Source organism: Myotis myotis, unplaced genomic scaffold (assembly GCF_014108235.1).
Source record: "Myotis myotis isolate mMyoMyo1 unplaced genomic scaffold, mMyoMyo1.p scaffold_m19_p_17, whole genome shotgun sequence".
In the NCBI taxonomy this organism is placed as follows: Eukaryota; Metazoa; Chordata; class Mammalia; order Chiroptera; family Vespertilionidae; genus Myotis; species Myotis myotis.
The window spans coordinates 16,761,888-16,786,432 of NW_023416321.1; the positions used below are offsets into that span (position 1 = coordinate 16,761,888).

The 24,545-nt window shown below is 40.4% G+C and overlaps 1 protein-coding gene across 1 annotated transcript in view; it reads right to left on the bottom strand.

Moving 5' to 3' along the window:
* Positions 1-24,545, bottom strand: part of CEP112 (centrosomal protein 112) — a 300,119-nt gene that overhangs the window by 137,260 nt on the left and 138,314 nt on the right. Inside the window, exon 20 of the mRNA XM_036341573.1 lies at positions 21,999-22,181. Coding sequence (XP_036197466.1) covers positions 21,999-22,181 — 183 coding nt within the window. The remainder of the gene's footprint in view (positions 1-21,998; positions 22,182-24,545) is intronic.

Here is a 24,545-nt window from a genome sequence, read left to right on the forward strand (position 1 = left end):
AATCTTCTTCCTGTGTAGCTAGATTCTGGCTACCTCAGCACTGATTCAGAAACGTGTCTAAGTCCTGCCTGCTTATGGCCACCCTTGTGTTCTCTTTGTTGTGGTCGTTTTACGACTTTGCTTATCATCTTAAGAGGGCCTTCTGAGGGACAGGAAATTAACTCATGTGGTCTGATTATTCCAATTATTTGGGACTTCTATGGGTATGTTTCCAATAAACACAATTCAAATCTCTGTAAGTTGTTTTAATGCAGTTAAGGCAGAGAAGGAAGGGCTCTATTGTGTAAAGAAATATGCATTGATATTTCTGCTCCCCTTTTACTGTTTCCATTCAATTCTAGAGGCTTCTTCGGGTATCCTGGGCCCCATCTGTTGGACCTACATGCTTGCAGACCAGCTGAGATATGCAACTCACTCTACTCCACTCCAAGTGGGCTGCGGTGTGACTTCCTTTTTCCACCCTGAGCTTACTCCAAAGTCAGGGGAGGCCACTCAGCCCAAGTGTGGTGCGGCCAGCAGGTGCAGGTGCAGGCAGGAGGTGCAGGTGCAGCCAGAAAGAGCATGCGTAGCACGAAGTGCAGGACAGATGCCTTTGGGGGCACCATCAACCAAAAGGAGCCAGAATTCATCAGATAAACGCTCCAGACCCCAGTCTTTGACGGGACAGGTCCGTAGGGTGTTCCCAAAGACTATCCAGGGCCCTCAGTGGAGTGGAGTCCCCCTGGCTCTCAGTAGCTTGATGAATATGGTGCCCTTTACTGACTTTTCCCTTCCCTGTTTCATCCTCCCTATGCCCTCACTTCAGATTCCTGGATTCCCTCCTACAATAAACTACTACAAGCTAATTCTTGTGTCAGGCCCTGTTTGAAGAATAATCGAAACCACAGCAATACCATGAACAATTAAGCTCCTGATGTGCTCTGTAACACAAAGTGGCAAAGGAAGTGGCCGGCTGGATTTCTATTAATATGTAATTATCCTTCACTCAGGTCCATTTCAATGGCCATTAGTTTAAAAAATAATATGCATCAAATTATTTGATGTGATATGAAATAATTTGTCCTTTGATTGTTACATTTTCACAGCAATCTGTGAATTAGCAGAGTTTTAACCAAAATTCATTCCTTGAATGCAGTATTTTAGTCATTATATGCACAAATATTTTTACATTTTTAAGTGAATAGCATGATGTGCTAAGAATTCTACTTTTGGCAACCTTTATAAATTTAGTAAACTGTTAGGTAACCTTGAGTAAAATGAAACTATAGATGTGCAAAATGAAGCCAGCCTTAGAAACAAAGAGAATGGGAAAAAACAAACAAAGAGACAGAAACAGGCATGTTTGAGGGACATGCACCAATTGAGAAGAGTGTTTAGTAAGTCTGGCAGGTAAAAGGAGACAGAACTATATTGACATGTGAGGGGAAACAGGTAGTGGAAGACAGAGTAATGGGGAGGCGTCGTAGAGTGGGGAACCCGTCCCTCAGGACCCTGTCCAGGGCTCTGGGCTCACGTACTGTAAAGACGGACAAGATCCGTGAGAGCTGAAATTACAAATAAGCTCCTGAAGGTCTGTGGACAGGGGACATGGGCCCCACCCCAACTTGCAGATTGCAGGCAATCCAGGGAAAAACCTGAAGGCTTTTCCCTAAAAACAAAACAAAACAAAACAAAACAAAACAAAACAAAACAAAACAAAAACGAAAAACCAGCAACAACAGGGAGACTATAGCTTCCAATATGAAGTCTGCAACCCCAGAATAAAGCCTGCTCATTCCAGCTTTTAAAGGGCCTGGATTCTAATACCTCTTTCTGTCTGAATGTCACTCCTCACCCCAGAACTCACTCTGACTTCCCACTTAGGGAGAGACATATTAGGAGGTGGGTGGGGAAAAACTCTACTTATACAACAAATCAGCTATCTTGCAATCCTGTCTGTGGCAGGTGGAAAAATGGCCCCCTCTACCCAAAGCTGTCCATATCCTAATCCGTAGAACCTGTGAGTATGTTCCTTTACATGATAAAAGGGGCTTTGCATATGTGATCAAGGATCCTGAGATCCAAGACTGTCCTTCAGTTTGCCTGTGGCCCAATGTAATCACAAGGCCTTTTAAGAGGGAGGGAAAAGGGTCAGAATTGAAGTGAAGGCAGCACATGCAATGGAAGCACCAGGAGGAAAGACAATGTGGGGGTGCAGAGCCACACACAGGAGTGCAGGCAGCCCCTGGAAGCTGGAAAAGACAAGGAAACACAGTCTCTCCTGGACCTTCAGAAGGAACCATTCCTACTGACAATTTGATTTTAGTTTTATAGGAGTAATTTCAGTTATTTCACCTTCAGAACTGTAAAATAATATATCTCTATTGTGTTAAGCCACAGAGTTTGTGGTAACTTGTTACAGCAGCAATAGGAAACTAAATACACCATTCACCTTTTGTGAATATGACTCGAAAGCAAGAATCATCAAGCATATAAGAGGAATAAAGACAAATGCTATATAATAAAAGCCTAATATGCAAATCGACCAAACAACAAATAGTCAGTGAGGTGTGGGGCCAGTGAATGGGTGGCACCAGGCCTGCCAAGGCAGGTGCCAGTGGGCAGAGGAGGGGCCGGCGATCGGGGGGGGGGGGGCTGGCAATGAGCAGCAGCAGAGGGGAGATCAGAGGGTGGGGCCGGAGCTGCCTCCTAGTGGTCAATGCACTCCCACAGGGAGAGCACCACTCAGCCACAAGCTGGTCTGAATGCTGGCGAGCGCAGTGGCGGTGGCGGGAGCCTCTTCCACCTCCATGGCAGTGCTAAGCATGTCCAACTGTGGCTTAGGCCTGCTCCCCACAGGGAGCGAGCCTAAGCCACAGTCGGACAACCCCTGAGGGCTCCCGGACTGCGAGAGTGCACAGGTTGGGCTGAGGGACACTCCCCCCACGCCCTGAGTGCATGAATTTCATGCACCAGGTCTCTAGTCCTATATAATAAAAGGCTAATATGCAAATTGACTGAACGATGTAACAACTGGTCACTATGACATGCACTGACCACCAGGGGGCAGACGCTCAATGCAGGAGCTGCCTCCTGATGGTCAGTGCACTCCCACAGGGAGAGAACCACTCAGCCAGAAGCTGGGCTCACGGTTGGCCAGCGCAGCGGTGGTGGCGGGAGCCTCTCCCACGTCCACGGTGATGCTGAGGATGTCTGACTGATGGAGCGGGCCTAAGCCGTCAGTCAGACATCTCCCAAGGGCTTCCAGACTGCAAGAGGGTGCAGGTCAGCTGAGGGATCCCCTGAGTGCACACATTTTGTGCACCAGACCACTAGTATAAAGATAAACAGATAGACCAATCCTGCAAAAAAGAGATAATTCAGAGAATGGTACTAAAAACATTCTAATTCATAAACTTGGAGAGAAGAAAACTTATTGTATCTGTAAAATGAAAACAAGATGCTCTAAGAAATAAATAGAAAAAGTACAAAAAGATCTTAGGGTCCAAAAATATGATCCTTGAGCATTAAGGAAAGAAAATCTACAGAAACACTAGGTGAAAAGACAAAATGAAGTAAAATTTGGGGAAAAGTGAGTCATAAAAGCTTTCTGAGGTCATTGATTTAGAATTAGAAGAAGCTTGATAGAAGCAATTAGCCCCCTTGTAATTTTCAGGTGGAAGGAGTGCTGAGGGCAGGACTGTCTCCTATCTCTGACCACAACATGAGACATGTGACCACTGTCAATCCCAGTTAAATGTCTTAACTTTTATTACTCAAGGGATCAAGTCTCCTGGTTGTTCCCCCTCGGAGTTTTTGCCTAATAAACAAACAATATTTATTAATTCCACACTCTTGATCTCAGATGAAAAGGTTTATGATTATGGTGAAAACAATAAGGCCAAGGCCCTCTGCAGCATAGAGCAATGCTGCTTTATTATAACTGATGGGTTTTCCCCTTTGTGTTATTTTTACAAGAACAGATGCAGCCAAGTTCACACATTAACTTCAGAGGCAATGCAGAAAAAAGAGATAATTCTGTGTGTATGTGTGTGTGTGTGTGCACTCGCGCACATGTGCAAGTATGTACATTTTCCCATTGGCCATCAGACATAGCTTCAAACAATCATCTTATTATTTTATCTCTTAAATGTTAATTTATTGCCTGGAAAAGAGCTAAAGAATTTCTTGAAGATGATCTCAGACTATGTTCCCTTTGCCAACTATCCTTAATTATAACATCATACCCATTGGACATGGATTAAAAGAACAAGCAATGGCTCTGGGTACCGCATACATCATGACACAGTTACCACATGTGTCCTCTTAGTGGGAACACTTCAATGGCATGAAAATAGGATTTCTGCACACTGAATTCAGTTCACGAACCAAAGCACCTAGAAAGTCTCTCAATGATCAGCAACAGAAGACAACACAATTAAAGACATTCTCTATACAGACCTCCCTTTTGGAGATTTTAATATAAATTATGGCGAGGAACTTTAGACGATGTAGGAGTATGGTTCTAACACCACAGAATCAGTAGCAAAAGTCACTGTTGGCTGGCTATGGAGGTTTTCAGCATAGAACTAAAAAGAGAGATATTTGCTGATTATGTCCCTGCTTCCTTTGCACATGGCTGCCTCTGCAGGGAAAAACTAAATGGGACATGAAATATTTGTTTAGTTACTGAAAAACATTAGAGAAGCAATAATATCTTCAACCACTTATCTAATTACTTAACTTTTTGGCTCAAGATAATATTTATCATTCAACAGTGTCCTGAGCAAAGACAATGTTCAAGTCTGCTTTCATAAGTGATTTTTTCCCAGATCAATAATCGAATGAGGTAAAATATTTTAATGCAACCTAAGTAACTGCCTTAAACATGTTGTTTCCCCTTTTGAAAAAGTGGCTTCAGCTATCTGATTGCACTTCATTACCCTGCGATGCATCTGAACACAGTAACACTGCAAGAAGAATATGTAACAAAAGAGAGGATGCATTTTCAAATCCTTCTTGTCAAGTTTTAAGAGATACCAATCAACCAAACACCCCCCTAATAGTCATGAGATTGCTGTCTTAATTAGCTGGTGATATTATGACTAAGGATCTCAGATGATGAAGCTGTTTTTCCTTATATTGAACCAGCCTGGCCCAGACCAGCCTGTCCCGCAGTGACATGTATATTGAATACAAATCAGACAGCACAGCTCTAAATCTGTGTTGCAGCTCTCATTTCCAATTCGAAGACTGTACTATAATCATAAGCTCCTGGTGGATGAAAGGAAGTCAGCTCTCTGAATATTAGCTAATGCCACATTTGCAAGTCCTGAAGAGATCTGTGCTGTTAAAAAAAATAGATCATTTCGCGTGAACCTATATATATGAATTGCTTTGTACTGCTCAACTGATAGAAGCAATGCCTGTGCTGGGATTAAACCCTTTTCATCATAAAACCTCATCTGGTTCGGAGTCCAAGTCCATCAAACCTTTTTCCTTTAAAGTCCCGCCTTTGATTCTACATCAATTTATTCAAACCGCAGCTGGGTGGCTGAAAACGAAAGGACAGCATCATTTAAACCAACCATGTTCCCAACTTGAAAGAAGGGCTATAATTAAAAAAATGGGCATAAAAGAATGGAAATGGGATAATATTTTTTAATGGTAGTTCAAAGGCCAACAGATGTCAGAGCCTTTGAAGATGTCAGTACACTGAGCAAGAAGTTGCCATAAAAGAGCTTGCCTGAGAGGTGAAGCAGCTTTTTAATGGCTGAGAAAACCCTTGCAGACACATCCTTGTGTTTTTAATTTGTCAGAGTTTCTGCAGTATTTTCTGATTAATGGCACATGATTATAACTGCATAGCAGACATATTTTTATACTTGGTTAAATGAATAGTTTAGTCCACATTCTTGTAGAAATAGATAAGCATAGGGACACTTTCCTAGGAAGTCCAAAACTGTTCTGATTGCCTCACATATTTATGCTAATTCTGTGGGCCTGCCCGCATTCAGAGTTACTGTATGTTGCCAGCTTTTGTTCTTTAATAGTCTGATTGCTAGCAACATTGTGATTCACATATAGTCGTTAGAATGTGACTCACTGAAGTTCCATTCTTCTCATGTACATGGAGCAATATGTGCCTGAATAATTAATTTGTGCACCAACTCATGTCAAACCAAATGAGTGTATAAAAACATTCCTGAGCTCAATCTAAACAGCCACGGGCTGCCGTCGGGTTCAGAGGAGCAGAGCTGCTCAGGGGAAACTGCGGCCATGACTGCAGTTTGACAAGCACGCCTGCTTGGAAAGGGAGATCTGGGGTACTGCGTGGACAATGCTGGGGCCTGGGGGACGCTCTGCTAGGATCTGGGGGAGGGAGTCAGAGGATCCCCAGACTATTTGCCCTTCTAAGTACTTCTGACATGTCAATTTGATTTGTTCTGTGAAACCACCCTCACAATATTCATGAATGTTAACCACAAGTCACTAGTGAGTAGTAGCAAAAAAAAAGAAAGAAAGAAAAGGCTTCCCCACCAGAATGCCTGTCATTTATATCACTACGAGGTGCAGGGGAGAGAGAGGTCACGGGCTTTGAAGTCAGACAGCCTTGGAGTCAAATCTTAGTGCTTTCACATAAGAGCTGTGCAGCCTGGGTCTGTCTTCCCTTTGTGAAAACTGAGATGATACCCACCTCTTCCCAGAAATCAGGAAAAAAAGTCTAGCACATAACACAGGGCTCAAGTCCCTTTCTGAAAATAAACACACACACACACACACACACACACACACACACACACACACACACACACACAAAACGAGTTCATTCCTAGTTGAAAATGTTTATGTTGCTCTAGACAACAAAATCACCTTTGAAAGAAAATGACCGTCCTTGTGGAAGGGGATGTTGAAGTTTTCCACCGTTCCAGGTCCAATAGCTCACGCCTACTGCCCTCTCCCTTAGGTGGCAACCGGCCTGGCCACGACGAAGCCAGCACCTGTTTGCTTCTGAGAGCTAGAGCTCAGCCAGTCCGACAAGGACACCGAGGCAGGCAGCTCGGCAGAGGGGGCTGGGGCAGGAGAGGGAATCACAGTCTCAAGCAGGCTCAGGCAACAAACCTGGGAAGTAGGTTAAGCAGAGCCCTCCAACCCAGAGCAGCTCTCACAGGTGAGTGGCCTACACAAGCCGAACTACAATCCTCTCTCCTTCCCACAAGTTTTCCATGAGGACAGGGGCATCTTGGGGTTTCTTTGCCTAAGGGAGGGGCTGTTTCCTCTCTTGTGTCTAAGTAGCTACAGTTTGGGCATTACTACCAAGGCACAACTTCAAAGGGGAAGGTTGCCTTAAGCATTCCCTGCCTCCTTGTCTGCACTTCCTAAATCTTTTCCTTGTCTCCTCCCCCACCTCCAGAAGTCCAAGCCTCTGTCTACCACTCCCCCCTGGCATCCCGCCAGGAAGTTACCTTCCCACAGTGTTCCTCATCCTTCTCCTGCACACACTTCCATCCATCAAAACTCCCATTTCTTCAATGGAATGGAGTTCAGCTTGATGACAGCAATTTAATTAGAATTAACTTCACAATGTGAGGCAAGGACGGGTGTTCCCCTCTCCACTGCAACAATGTTCAGAGCCCCTCCTAGGAAGACTTCCCTCGTGCCCTCAGGCTCACGCAGCCTTCTGACTGGGAGGAAGGGCAGGTGGCCGGTGACAGTGACAACTGGTCGCATTTGCGATGCTCTGGTACTTGCTGAACGGCCTGGCAAGGCTGTGAACTCTCCCAGGGGAGGACTTCGTCCTGTGTTTTTATACCTCTTCTTAGCACTGTGACTGCTACATGAATGTATATACACAACAGATAAAGAATGAACCAAGAGATAAATGAAGCAATCCTTAGAGATATTGTTCCATCTTGAAAGAAATCATTCGTTCTTCTTACCATACCTCTTTAATCATTTAAACTTTAAAAGTGTTCATGAATTACCGATTCCAAAATTCATTTTATTGTTCATATTTATTTCGAATTTTTAAATGCAGGCATGAGTCACCTGGTCAAGGCAAGTGCCGCAAATAAAGAAAAGGCAAGAGAGAGTGTCAGTCCAGAGAAATTCGACTTAGAGGTATTTCAAGCATTGTAGCTGGCGGATCCAGGCATGTGGCAGACTGTTCAGAGTGGGAGCTTCTCACAGCCTGGTGACTCATTGAGAATCCGGCCTCTGGGGGCAGCTTCAGAGCCCCTGTGATCTCCTTTCTCCTGGTGGCTGATGCTGGACTAGATATGTTCTCCCTCTGACCTCAGACCCTCACACTCTGGGCTCTTACACAGGCCCAGGCAATATCTGGCTCTGTTTGCCTCCTTGGGTGACTTGACAATGGACGGCTGCTTCTCCAGCTGAGCTAGGAAACCTTTGTGGGTGCCCCTGACAAGGATCTCGGGGACCCTGACCCTCACTGCTCCCAGAGATGGCAGTTGGACCCAAGGCGCTGGGCTGTGCGGGTCGCTGGTCCTGCCCAATCACTAAGGAAGCCTGGCTCAGCACTGCCTGCAAACCATGCCTGACTAGGCCACTAAGTGCCCGAGTGCTTCATTCACCTGGGCCTCAGGCTTCCCATCTCTGAAATGGGCTCCCTGATTGCAAAGTCCATGTCCAACTGAGGACTGTTCTTTGGTGCAGTAGTCTGTCTAGGTTGTGTGGCCACAGTTCACATAGTAAGATAAATAAACGAACATCTATAGGGTGATTCAAAACTATTTGCCCATTTCCATTTCTCACAACAGTCCAGGAGCTGGGTCTCGTTGCTGTTTTCCCTCCTGGCTCCTGCAAACCACTTTCTCCTAGTTCTCTTCCTCTCACTCCTGACCCACTTTCTCAGTCTTCCTGTCCAGCGCTATGTCCTCCGTCTTCCCTCAGGCACTGAGCCTCATCTTTTCTCATTCTACCCCCTCCTCAGGAGAGCTCATCTTCCCCGCTGGTATCCATTACCATCCGTCCAGGTGACCTCAAATCTCTATTTCCAAGCGAGAGCCCTCTTTTGAACTCTAGTTCTGTATTTCCACTCGCCTAAGTGACACCGACAGCTAAGTGTCCGGTGGCACATCAAACCGCGACTCCAAGTCTCCTCTCTCCCTCCCTGTCAGCGACTCCACTGAGTCTCTGATCATCTCTCACTGGGATGACTGCTCACCAGTCACCTGCCTCCTGCCTCGCTGACTTCCAGTCCTCAATCCTCTGCTGAAAATCCTTCTGACTTCTGACTGTTTACAGTTATGATCTCTAAACGTTTTATTAGACCCACATATCATAAAAATCAGGGCATGTAACCAGTGTGCATATGCATAAGTCTGTAACACTACCATATTCATGCATTATGTAACTTATAAAATTTGCACAAACAGGTATTTTTAAAAGATTTAATACAAACATACATAAATAGAAGTTCTGTTTTGTTTTGTTTTTTTTCTTCCTATGTCCTAATGGGCCCCACTTGCGAGAATCCTATTTCAAATAATGACCAGAGGGGGCAACCAGTGTCACCAGCAGGACACTGTGGTGGAGAAGGGAAGAGGCAGAAGTGGCAGCAGAGATGGACAGTATGAGCCCCACACGAAGACCATGCTCAACGGCTCCGGGCCAGACCGCTCCACACGGTATAAAGCGTCCCCAGGGACTGAGCATGCCACTCCTTTAAGAATGCTTTTCCTAGTCTAATTTGCATAGCAAATATATACTCTTTTTTGAAACTCAATGCATATGATAGCTCCTTTAATGCAACCTTTTCTGGACACCTTCTCAGACCCCATGTCCCCACACCACATGACTGCCATGTCTTCACTCAGAACCAAAGCACCTTGATCACTTTCCTGCACTTGCTACATAAATGCCTGGAACTGCAGAAGGCCTGGACGCTGGGCCCACTGGAGAAGGCACGGACTGTAAATGTCCACTTCATGCTGGTGGTTTTACAGTTCCTTATACATCTGGTGGGTCAGGCAGGCATGTAGGTGAAGGTTCCATGGGTAGAAAGGGGAAGGGAGGGTATTGATTTCCCTCCTGCCACAGAACAGTGAAGAAAGTATCTTAAAAGGCCTGATTAAATCACCACCCACTCAGAGGGTATAACTGGTAAAAAGATGCCCTTGTGGGGACTTGAGGGCCTGGATAGCTTGTCCTTCTGATCAGGGGTGTTACTGTCTTCTCTGCTGCACAGCCTTTGATGTGTGGTAAGATGTGCCCTGTCTATGGTAAAGGCGGGCCTCCTTTCCTCTCTGTTGATACAAATCATATCGCCCCCCTTTATGACAGATGCACAAGGCCTGTCCCCAACAGCCTCTAAGCTGAAGGGGGGATTGCTCCCTTTTTAATATCCCAAGGTCTAGCATAGTGCCTGACACAATTAGGAGCTCAACCAATGACACCCAAGGAATGAATGAACATTACAGATGTGGAAAATGATGACAGGAGACAGAAAGTGAGTGACTTGGGTTGACAGAGCCAGGAAGGGGTGGAGCCTGACCTCAAGTCAGCATCTGTGTCTTCACATTGGGTAAGAAATGGGTAACTGTATCCGGGTCCATACTTTAATTATGAGCCAATGACATCCAAATTCACTTTTCTGGAATCTTGACCTGCATATCCAACTGCCTGCCTGGCACATCTCCATCTGGATGTTTAAGATGTAGCTCAAACTTAGCCTTGTCAACAACAGAATGCTTGCCTTTGCTTTTATTCCCTCCTAGTCATCTCATATTTAATGCCACCATCTATCAAGCTGCTCAAACCCAGACTTTAGAGAACTCTTCTCTGCCTCACTCCCCACACTTAACCCAGCAGCAGGTCCCATTGACTCAAATATGTATGTCACACAGGCATCCAGGACGGTACGCAGCAGCCGCGATGGCCTTTTAAACATCTGAGTCAGATCATGCCACCTTAGTGCTTAAAAGCCTCTGTCTTTCAATCACATTTAAAATCAAATCCAACTCCTCAAAGGCCCTCCCTGCCCTGCACCTGCCACACTCACGCCACACAGGCCTCCCTTCTCACTTCTCCTGCACACCTCTTATCCTCCTACAGAGCCTCTGCCCCCATGTTCCCTCGGGCTGGCTGGCTTCCCCCCCACTCCCCCCAGCTTACACAGCGCTTCCTTGGAGAGCCTTCTCTGAAGCCAGCCGGCACAATCATCTGTCCCTGTGTCCCATCTCTCCACTCTACTTCTCCACCTACCGGCACTGCTTCGCGATGCTCTCCGTTCCTTTGGTTCTTGTGTGCTATCATCTGTCTTCCCCAATTCAAGTGGATGTTTCTTTGGAGCAGAGAACCAATCTACCTTGGTCTTTGCTGTCCCCACAGCAGGAATCCCTCTTAAGGCCATATAGGCCATGCCCTACATAACTCTGGGGCCACACCAGGATGGGAAAAGCACCTCCTAAGGTGTGCAACTGGCCCCAGGGCCTGGCATCAAGCAGCACTCAAAAAGTTTTAATTGAATAAATAAATCTAGTTGAATAAAGTCTATGTCTTAGGCAATACCCCATACAGAATTCTACCCAAGTTTTACAGATAGGAAAACTTATGTGGAAGTAAACTTGAGTTATATATTATTGAGAGTCACAATTATACAGATGTTCAAGTACACAGTTCCATTTTGTCGGTATCAATATGGAACAATGAGATTCAAGTTGAAATCCTCATTTTTGAATTGGAGAATGTTTTTTTTTTAGGAAATACCAACTTTATGGCACTAGATTAGACCTTGATGCTCACTGCATGTCACTAGAGAAGGCTGGAGAGGGAGAAGTACAAGAGTGCGTGTCTCCACGTTTCCCAGAGTCTGACCAGCATCTGCACATCTGCATTTCTCAGGATTGACATCCACAGTGAGAGAACACACTGTACCTCCCCAACTCATGGCTTTCGTCTATGACAGCTTTGGCAGTCGTTTTTGAATAATTGAAGAACAAAAAGTTTTCAACCCTCACACTCTACTTCTCTCGTTGCGCACGCCAACATTATTTTATCTGGAGCCATTATAAAATTTGCCCAACAAGTGAGGATAGCATTTACATTACAAAAAAATGTTTTCAGAAAACATTTGGTGAACACATGCATTTTGTACATTAAATGACATCTTTGCAAATAACAAAATAAATAAGGTTCCACTTGACCTTAGGGATCTGGGGTTTGTTTCATTAATAAATACTGACTTAAAGAGCAAACTTAAGATGAATGAATCACTAGTTTAATTTTAACCTTTTTAAAGACCTGCACTTTCAAGTACTTCTACTAGAAAATTCCCTTGTTTTGAGATGGTAGGCCTGGCTGGACTATTGGTTCCATGTTTACTGAAAGCTCCTCTGGACCACAGAGCGATAATATGCACACATGCGCACACACACATACACCTCGAGACTAATGCTGCATTGCCAAGGCCCCACTAACAAGGAAAGAGATCCCAGACCCATGCCACATACCTCAGCCAACTTCATTCTCTAAGGAATTAACTCATTAACTCACTTTCAAATATAACTACTAAGTTCAGGCCTTGATTTCACATCTAAACAAAACAAATCAAAATGAGCCAGAAAAATAATGCACGTTCTCAAACCTTGCAAGTCTAATTGTGCATTGTTTCTTTCTGATTTCTTGTAATCTCTCCCCAACCTCCAGTATACAAATACCCAAAATTACTCGAGAGGAATTTAAAATAATTTTTCAAACAAGAAAAATAATTTTCATTGAATTTTAATATTTGTTTCAACTGAAAAACATTATCTCAGGGTTCACATTAATCTACCAATTTCAATGCTTTAGGTATCAACTAGGCCAATTTTTATTATTGAAAGGTTTCCTCCTGATGACAATATTTTTCAAATGTTTTCTGCACACAAATGTTAAGTAGTTTGAAAACGGACTATTATTTTCATGTAATGCAGACTATTATTTTCATGTAATAGCCTCGCTCTCTTCCCCAAACAGGAGTTCAAGGTCTCTCTGACATCAATCCCTGTCATTTTTTCTCATGAAAAACACTCAGGTGTTAAATATCTTTAGTTTCATGCAACCAGGCATGATTCCAATTAGTTCTGAATGGAAGACAGAATGACAGTGTAATAAGCTTCAATTTGCCAGCCCTTTGAACATGGGATGAATCATCATTTGGCCAATCATTTCTTGCACGTGGGCTTCAACCTCTCTGTCACAAAAAATCACCTCGAATATACAAATAAAGACATCAGAGATGTCCCTTAAAGAACTGGCTGAGTCAGAAAGACAAAGATGACTTTTCGAAGACATCAAGGAAGGAGAGTTGTTATTCACCCAATATTTCCTTAAAGGTAATTTCTGCCAACATTCTTAGTAATTACACTGAGGCCAGGGTGAAGAGGAGAAGCAAGAGCGATACGCTAAAAATAACTGACTGGATTCTTCCTCATGTCAATGGGACTGACATTCAGCCTGTGGAATAAAGATTTATCTCTGGAGTGTTTTATATAAAAAATGAATTCAACTGAAAACTTTCCATTTCGACTAAAATAACTCTACAATTAAGCCAAATTTACATCAACATTACCTTGTTTTTGAGGATTCTAAAAGAATCATGTTTTCTAATTGTTCCTTGTATTACTATTGAGAAAGTCTCTATGCTTGAACTTACTTGACCTCACTTCTGAAAGTTTTTTTATTATCTGTTGTCATGCAATGAAACAAAATACATGGGCTTCTTTAGGGGGAAAATACTGACATTGAGGTCTTTGAGACTTAAAGATTCATTCCATAAAATGAATGGGTCATATGTAATATTCCAAATTAATATGTGCCTATAACAGACCTTCACCCATAATAAACCATTCACAACAAACCCTATTCACCAGTACTAAATGCAAATTCCTACGCAATTTTTATAGAGATTCATATGGTAGACCCCCATTGACCTAAAAGATTACTAGAGTCTTGTTCAGGACATACCTTCTTATTTCAGTAACTAGAGGCCCAGTGCACAGATTCGTGCACCAGTGGGGTCCCTCGATTGTCGAACAGTCGAATGGTCAGACATTTAGCATCTTAGGCTTTTGTCCAACCATTTGTTCCACCATTCAACCAGTCACTATGATGCAAACTGACCACTAGGGGAAGACGCTCTGACCGGTAGGTTAGCTTGCTGCTGGGGTTCAGTTGATCAGGATTGGGCGAGATGGGCCAGACATGCCCTGGAGCCCTCCCCTGCCCTGATCATGTACTGCTGGAGTCCCTCGGCCTGGCCTGTTCCCTCTCGCAATCTGGGACCCCTTGGGGGATGTCCGCAGGCCAGGCCGAGGGACCCCACTGGTGCACGAATCTGTGCACCGTGCCTCTAGTAGAGGATAATGTGAAAACATAAAGCAAATCTATTTAAAACAAAATATTCATTTTTCCAATCTATAAATTCTGAAATCTGTGGGAAAGAATTCTATTTCAAATAAAATGTTAAGAAATACATAACTCTTTAGAGTTTAATTAGCCCTGGCTCATGGCTTTGGAGAAAGGTTCAAACTATTGGTGGCAACTTGATTTGGATTTATACGGTCTGAGTTATGGGTATCAGTATTATAAATCTAGCAATGTATTAACAACCCAAAATTGAAAATGTAATGGCATTTTTGCAGAATAAATGAAATTCAGAGACAACGAGCTCATACTTAAGCAGGCTTATGGGGCCTGGGCCTTTGCCTTGAGTCTCAGCTACATTAACCACTAGTTATATAACCCTGGGCAATTTACTTGTTTTCTGAATCTTTTCCCAATAAATTGGAAATACATGTGGTCATCTTCTGACCCATGTAAGAAGGTCAAAACAGAGTTTCCATGGGAAATACAATCCTTATAGGGTACTGGTAAGATTGAATGGGATGATGCAATGTAACAAACCTACCAGAGAGCATGGCGCACAGTAAGCATATTAAATACTTGTTGTTGCTGCTGTAAACACATAAGTGTAAAAATTCAGTGTGGTTCTAGAAGGTACTGCTTACTGGGATGCAAGCAGCATGATTCAATTATGACTTTGCAGCAACACCAAGGATGGCAAATCACGAAAAGCAAAGCAAGCTGTGATGGGAATCTCAGCATGGGGAACAAAGAGCACCAGTGTCTGCCTCCATGCGAGGCAGACATGCACACAGAACCCTGTTCCTTTTTGCCCTGTCTGAGTCTCTGAAAACTCTACAGTCTTTCCTGAGAGAGGCTGTGAGATAAAGAATACTGAATTAAGATTAAGACGCCCTGTCTTGCTAGTCCTGTGACCTTGAGCAAGAGAATGTCCTTGAGCCACAGGCCCTTTATCTGTAAAGTGAAAATAATTGGATGTGCTCATCTCTTTAGATTACTTATCTGACTATTTTATTGCTGGATGCTTAGACACTAGATGTAGCTAGCTAGAAGCTCCTTGTCTGGCAGAACACAGTGTATACAAAGGCTGGTATTCCCCTGCAGTCTCCCCAATTTTCACCACTGCAGTTATCACATTATATCCCCTATTTTCAGTATCTCCAGCATTGAATTATTGCTCCTTCAAGAACAATATTAATATTTCTAAGAAACCTATTAAGTAGAATGAGAACAAAAGATAGATTTTTAAAGCAAGCATTATTAATTGACATGAGGTTGCTAATTCAAAGGGAATACTTTATATGTTATTTGGAAGGTTTGTCTTTAAAAAGAATATTCTTTATCTGAAAGTGGACCACATGCCATAGAATGTGGTTTCCATGGTAACTGCCACATTTAAAAAATATGCACAGGACCAAAGATACACTGTATAATACTTCTGCAAATGGATCATTCTTAGAGAAATCAGTTTCTTGAGCTCAGCCTATTATTTTTTGCTTTTTAAATTTAATATAATTTCCTCCACAATGAGGACCAAGTTGAATTATTTAAAATAGTTTAATTATAGGTAAATATGCTAATCTTGTGTTTATAAGATCAAAATAATTATAGAATTATAATGGAAAAAGAAAACTGGTGACCTACAAAAAAATGTAAACTTTACCTGAAAGGGCATCTTCCTATATTTTCTCCTAGTTATGTAGCTAAGAAATAGTATTCTTATACATAGTAATACATATAATAATATATGAATACAAAACATATTGAATTCATATGTAATGTTAGACACATCACTACTAATAAAATGAGATCTTCCCATCCGAGCATCTATGTCTAAACAGAAGAAGGACTTTGGTCCTATTTGGAAAATTCTGTATCCCTCTGCTTTTGATGTCAGAAAAACAATATTTCCCCCACAGGCTTTTAAAAGTGGCTTAGTTAGGAAAACCTCTATATGTTAAATGTACACAGAAAGCTCCTGGGCTATCTTAATTCTATGCACTCCAAGGATGCTATGAAACGTCATCTAAAGAAAATAAATTAAAAATTGTAATGTGTGGTTTTACCACAAGTCCATTATTTGTGAAATACTAAAGTGAATTGTTCAAAACATTTTCCCACCAACTCTTCTAATGTCTGACATTAAACATATGAAGAAGGTGAAGGAATTAAGCAAAAAACACAACAAACCCATAGACCCAGACAACAGTATGGTGATTACCAGAGGGAAAGCGGAGAGTGGGGAGTAGAAGGAGTAAAGGGGGATAAATGGTGGCGGAAGGAGACTAGACTCTGGGTGGTGAGCACATGATTCAGTGTGTAGATGATTATTACAGAACTGTGCACTTGAAACCTGTATGGTTTTATTAAGCAATGTCACCCCAATACATTCAATTAAAAATAGAAAAATTATGTACATTGCAGCAAATCCCACTTAATACTTAAAACCCACTGAATTCCACTCCTCCAAATAACGCAGGGTGCCAGGGGATGAGTATCAAAGCGTGGTGTGTGCACAGCTGGAAGGCCAGGCAGCCACTCTGATGTGACTGTGGTGTCGCTAGGGAGAAGCAGGGAACACAAAGCAGGGCTATGCTAACAGCAACAGCCTCACTACATTGGGGGGGGGGGGGGGGATACAGTTTATATAGTTTGCTTTATCCAAGCAATCAGTCCAGTTTGACCCAAAGAAATAAAAATATTTACTACCTCAAAACCAAACAAATGCTATTAGTGAGTAAATATTGATGATGAAATACTGTTTTGGTTATGTAGGTAGGATGTGAACCATTTCAGTACTGGTACAAATATTCTACACTCCTGGACCAAATTACCACTTGATTTTATTATTTCATATAGTTTTCCATATTATCAATCCAAGGACAAGAGAATCAGAGATAAAAGAGAGAGTACTAACACACTGGGAAATTAACATCAGGGCATTAACTTTTAAACCTTTTCCAAGCTCAGCCATGTTCCTAGTTTTTTCTTCCTCCAGACATTTTGTAAGGGTTTCTGGAAGTAACATAATAATACTGCTAGAGTTTGCTAGGCTTGTGACTTAAAATATGCTTTCTTTTTATTTAAGTATCTAAAAATTGGATCTTTCAAAGTAGTTGTTGTTTGATGTTGAGAATAACTAAATTCTCAATAAATTAAAGTAAAAGTTTGGCATATAAAAATAAAACCTAATAATTATATTTTTGAAAGTAATTAAAGAACCTAAGGTTTTCCCACCAGGTTTTATTTCCAAATGTTTTAACACATAGAGAACATAATCAGTTATATTAGTCAGTGTCCTTTATTTTAAGTCTCGTATCAAAATTTTCTCTCTAAATTGAGAGCTAGGAAAAGAAAAACATGAACTGGTATGATTTTTTTCATTAGATAATTAGAATCACATAATTCACCATGTTTTCCTTTTTGCTATGGCTTCTAGTCAAGCTCAGAGCTCAAACTTGTACTTAACTGAAGCATTTTTTTAAAGTATGGATTTTCTGATGTGGTTAATATCATTTATTGCTTAATTATTTTCAATTATATTTTACCTGTCTAAGCATGTATTTATCATAAAATGCTGCTTCTCAAATACTTTTTGAAAGTAGCTGGCATATAAAGAAATTAAAATCAAGTATTTTCAATAGAAAAATGCTTCCCCCAAAAAGCCCAGTGTTCAGAACATCCATCTTGTTAAATTTGTCCTTAGGCTATCTTGAAAGAATAATAGCTAGTGTTAATCCACTGCACACACCCACACTCAGTTCATTAATGGAGACTTTGATCTTGTACCCAGATTCCCAAATTCATGTGAAATAATATTATTGAGATATAATTTTAAAAATTAAAATGGTTTTCACTTTTTTGAAAAACTTTTTGGTAAACAGAAGAGAGGAAGAAAAGCTTTTCTGAAAACACCACATTTTAGAATCAGTAATAGGTGCAGCCACTTTACTGTGAACCAATATGGCAAAATCAAGGTGATCTGTCCACTATTTTGTAAAAGTTGTTTCTCTTAGAATCATAATTCTCAATTTAGGGAATCCACAAAGGCATGAGATGCCAATGTCTGGCAGGACCCCTCTTACTAGATACAAAATCTATATGTTCAGATGTCACTATAACCTTCAGGTCTGTTGTACCCATCTGCATTATACTGATGGTAGTTCACAGTGGCAGCTGTGGTCCCCTGACTCCTTGCTTTGTCTGTACCTCATAGACAACTGTCCTAAGATGGTGACACCACCTCTGGGGCGAATCACAAAGGTTCTCTGTAACAGTCTCAGACACTTTGGCAACAAACATAAAAGATCAAGCATTCTCTAAATGGTTCAAGGCCCTCAAAGAACAATGAAGAGATCAAGGAACCTATGTCCTGTTTTTCTTCTAATTCAAAGGGGTAAATTGTAGAAATTCTTTTATTGCATGGCAGTTCAGTAGCAAAGCAAGAATTACATGCAGAACTATCATGTTAGAAGTTTCCTAGAAGAATCTTAATTAAAAAAATAAGTTCTTTGTATTAAAAACATGATTGGATCAACCCAATCCTTCTTCAAAATAATTTCCAGAAGAGGGATCTGACGAACGAGAAACTGACGCTGTGAATTTCTGTGTTGGTATCTGCTGATCTAGATGCTTTTTCTCAAACATTATGACCTTAAGTAGGTACCAGACTAAACATGCGGGCGGTAAATTCATGTGCATTTCAGCAAATCACAGCAGTGAAAATCAAGGCATATGACATAAATATAATATGTGCATAGAATAATTAGCTCAATGCACCAAATAAAATGAAGGGAATGGTTAATTGCCCTTAGTTGCATTATTATATCTTATCATTTCTTTATAACAGAAATTACTTGAATAACCAACCTATATATAGCGTATTCACCAAAAAGTACTTCTTAGTTGATGTATATGATTCACCTTATGGTAGGTAACTATATAATAATGATTTGATTATCAATATGCAATATATCAAACCTTTAGAAAGGCCAAAAGTATACCATATATTTAGTATACAATTTTTCATATACTGTATGTACTCTACAATCTGATGGAAGAAAAGCAGCAAACAAAGCCATAGTATCCACGTAGCTATTCCACGGGTCCTCTGTGGTTCAGTATTTCAACTAGTCCTTTCTACAAAATGGCCTCCATTGTTAACGGAAGCAGCCAAACGTGAACTGAAAATCAAATCTCTCTGGAACTAAAATTAAAAATCAGACAATCCAATATTTAAGACACCTGTGTTTGTTCTGCATCAAACCACAAAATAGTGACTTGAAAAAAGATCTATTTTAAAAAATATATGCCCACTTTGTCTTTTTGAGATCTAGGAATGGAATTCAGGACTGAAAAGGCATTATACATGAGATTATTTAGAGCACAATCATGACAAGATATATTTGGGAAATTTAGGCTTATCTGAAGGAAACTGAAACAATAGCCTCAAAGAATAACCAAAAATAATTGCAAAGCATTATCATTTTGGCATATATGATAAGATTTTTAAAAATATAACATTGATAAAGTTTTTAAAAAACATATTCTCTAAAATTAACTAATTATGTAACTTATATAGTAATCCTTTTCATTTTGATCAAGAATGCATTTAGCCCGTTTCCATTGCTTCTTAGCATTCCCAGGACAGCAATTCCAATTGTTTCAAGAAAGACGCAAAATATGAGAAACATAATCCTATGTATAATATAGCATTTGAAGAAGTCACATGGTCCTCATACTTAATATTTCAATTAGAAGAAATTCAATTAATAACCTTATTATACTGTCCCTTAATTATATGGGACAATTCTAAAATTTCCCTTTTGTTACCATTGGATGGACCGCACCCTATACATGGCAGATATGACATATGCCAAAGTCACAAAGATTTCCACTAAATTTGGCTGCCACTTGTGTTGGCTTTCTACAACACCACTAAAATAGTAGTAAGTGATATAAATTAATGGATTTTATTGTATCAATTATTCAATTTTACTTGGCACACAGGCACCACACTGACTCACAACTCTAACATCACACAAGACAATGGTAGACTTAGTATCATCTCTGAAGGAGAAATGAATTTTGAAAATATTCTTAACAAATTGTACGGCTAACAATAAAAATATCAGCATAGATTTTATAAAAGCTGTAATTGGATGGTGGCAGAAATATAATACCCATTTATTTCCTAGGAACTGCCTGAGTATTCTCATACTCTGGCTACTATAATGACTACATACTTAGTCAGCAAACCCCATAAAACAAGTTGAAAATAATTTTCATGTAAATGTAGATTATTGACACACAAAAAAGGCTGTGCTGAGTATATCTATATTGCCCAGTCATTATCCGAAAGTGAAAGACTCAAGGTAAATGAAAAATAACCAATAACTCCCATTCTTTGCTTTACTGCCTCCCACCCTCCATTCAAGAAATTAACTTGTTTAATCAGTTGTATTTTCATGTTTAGATAATTATAAATTTGTATAAACACATATGAAAACAAATGGAAGGTTTACTTCATTGTTCAAAAATTATATTATTTGGGGAGGAAGAATAACTAGGAAGAAGCTTATGTGTGGTATGGATAATATGGTTAGATTTTAATGGGAAAAGAGCTATTTCAGCTTAGTATATTATATGGCTGTATCAGAAAATAAAATGATCTCTTTATTGTTATCAATTGCTCTGCAATTTTTCTTCAATAAAATTTCACAGCAATCACCTCAAGAGGATACACTAAAGGCCTCTGATCATATACAGGGTGGGGCACAAGTAGGTTTCTAGTTATGAGTACACAAAACACAGTTTATTCTTATATTATTATTTATTAATTACTGTGTTATTTCCCATACAAACTCCTGTAAACCGACTTTTGCCCCACCTTGTGTACCCTAGAGAATGTATTGCACTACAAAGACACACACTCAGTAAGAATTTTTTTCATCTGAAATTTATAAAGATAATTTTTCATGCTGACAGTGCACATTTCATCCGTAAGTCTGAAGAGTCAAATGCTACCACAGCTGGGGGTTATTCTGCCAAATGGCTTCCAACAGGGACGACAGAGATGGAGGCTAGGAGGCATGTGTATGTGCACGAAGGAAAAAGCAACAGACCTGATGGGAAATAGCCTTTCGCTGGAGTCATTTTTATCAATTACCATCTGAGGGATCTAATCAGATATAGAGTCTAATGGGGAAAAAAGCAACACTAGGAAGCAAAAGCAAACATTAAAACAGCTGCTTGATTACCTACAGAGATTAAAACAAAAAGCAAGGAGTGAGGCTGATATATTTCATAGGGATTTGCTAAGGCTGAGGGGGGGGGGGTAAGGGGCAGATACCTTTAAAAAATCCATCATGAAAGGAACTGAGACAAGATTATAAAAAAGGGGCCAAGTTATAGCACACCATGGGATTTTTAATCTGGCTACCTGTGGTTTCTGTAGTTAAAGCCTTATTCATCCTTAAAACAAGAGGGGGGGGCCCGGGTGGAGGGAAGAAAACAAAAAAAAAAAAATCACATTTATATGTCAGTTTTGCAAATGATCAAACAGCGTGCGTCAACAAGAATAATAAGAAAACATGAAACGCTGATGACTTTTTAAAAAGATGCCCGTTTTATCAAATATTATTGGTAATTACCTGTGAATCTCGTTTCTTGAACTCTTGAATTTGATTTTCGTGCTCCATATTGGCAGCGCGAAGCTGTTTTTCCAGGTTTTCAATGTCCCGTTCATGGTCTCGGACTAGGCTATCCTTCTCTGCGTTATGCTGCTGTAATAGGTGCGTCTTCTCCTGTTCATGCTCCAGCTTCAGCTCTACTATCTGATTGGACAATGAGGAGGACAGTTCATCAACAGAACATCCTTGTCGTCATGACAACTCATGGACAGCTTAATTTTTCCCTAATTTGACCAAGTTCAAAATTTTATTTTTGCGTCATTATTACCTCACCCTTGAATACTCTCATTTTTGGGGGGGAGTGGGGAAGGTTTACCCAAATCTCCTAATATTCAAGACAGTTGGGCATATTCAGTAAATCCTTCTGCAATCTGTTGACACAAATGCCTGAATATTGAAAAAAAATTATGTTGAATGCTAGGTATTTCCTCCCCATGAATTTGGGCATTACTGATCAGCAATGGTTATAAATGGTTAATAGTCCGTATGCTTTGCTTTTTGCTTAAATATATAAGCGTATGAGCAGCAATTAAATCGGTCAGTTTTCTTTATGATTTTTAAATAAAAGATCGGAGCTAAATACGCATCTGGATTATTGTATATACAGTTGTCTTTTTAAAAATAAAATGATAAATTTCAAAGCTCTATTATCTCATTGTCAGCTACGGTATACCAACATAAACAGATGTTATGTGTTCCAGAAGGGCACCTGCTGTGCTGCAAGCTTGCGCCATGATTTCATAAAAAGCATTCTATTCTCAGGATCCTTTCCCAGTCCACTCCACACTGGAGACTGTGACCTTGGCCAGTCTGAGCCTCTCCCTGCAAGACTGAATGGCAGCCGGAGACCAAGGGCCTGGTTGCCGCAGCTTTGATACTAATCCTCCCAGACTGTGCACAATGGCACCCTACCTGGCCTGCAAACTATAGCCAGCCAGGCTGTCTTTGAAGCAGGTGATGAATAGGGGACTGCAGGAAGCCAGCTTCCCCAGTGAACTCCAGGCCACACAGCTGCTAAGAACAGTCACTTGGATTTTTCTTCAGTTTTGGTGGATTTCAGTGGAAAAAACTGCTGTTATCTAGAATATGTTGTGTTATTTTCGGCGTGAGAATCCATCTTCAAAAAAGCTAACAGTAGGAGCCTGCTCCAAACCGATCTTGTTTCGTGCAATGAATCACCAGACTACCATATCTTAAAGCTATAGCATTCATTTCTCCAGACACGCATGCTGCACTCAATTTCAGAAGTTATTTTCCTTTAAGATTTAGAAGTCTTATCCTCTATTTGCAAATTAAGAGTCAAAACACAAATTAAATTTACTTTTAATTTAAACAACAGGTTTCAATTTTTTTTCTGATAATGATCTTTCTTAGAGAACTGAAAAATCAACCATAAATTTCTGACCACTCATAAATTATGCTATTCAGAAGAAAGAACAGTATTCAAATTCTTGAATATATACACTTATCAGAACAAAACAATGTATAAAATATGAAAAAAATTATTTTGTATCTGAGAATAAAGATGCACTCTAGCCCTGACTGGTTTGGCTCAGTTGATAGAGCGCCGGCCTGTGGACTGAAGGTTCTCAGGTTCGATTCCGGTCAAGGGCATAAGAAAAAAAAAAAAGAATAAATAAATAAATAAATAAAAAGATGCATTCTAGTGAATTTATGTTTATTTAAAATGTAGGAATCTTCAATATTACTCTACTTCTGTCACTTTTTTCCTTAAACACTATTATCAAGTAGTAAAGAAATGTTTCTTTGATTATTTAAAATAAATTGAGCCCTAGCTGGTTTTGCTCGGTGGATATAGCATCAGCCTGAAGACTGAAGGGTCCCAGGTTTGATTCCGGTCAAGGGCACATGCCCAGGTTGCGGACTCGATCCTCAATGTGAGGCGTGCAGGAGGCAGCCAATCAATGATTCTCTCTCATCATTGATGTTTCTATCTCCCTCTCCCTGCCTCTCTGAAATCAATAAAAATATGTAAAAAATAAAATAAAATAAATTGACATGTTTTATCCTATAGTTCATACAACTACAATGTTAATCACAACGAAAGAGAGAATTTAAAAAGGTATTTATATTACTGTACTTTTTTTCAGGCAGCCAAGTGTATGAATTATGGAGTTAGGATATTTTTAGTTCTTTGACATTATTTTTACTCGGCATTATGTTATCAAGCATAATTATAACAAAATTATAAATTTTACTGAAAATCATTTAAGTATGTAATACACTGAAAGGAAATAGAAGGAGGTGGAAAGTTCCACTTAGATCTCAAATGCCTCAGAAAAACCATGAGAATGGGTATGATTTTAAAATTGATAGCAAAACATTTTACAATACTCTAGGGAAAAATAACAATTGACCTATAATTAAGGCAGAAGAATTTTTTCCCCCAAGAAAAGACACATGACCAGAAATCACTGTGAGGTTGGTAGTAATGGTGCCACCTTGCTCCAGGCTCTGGGAATAATGCATTTTCAGAGTAACTTTCTG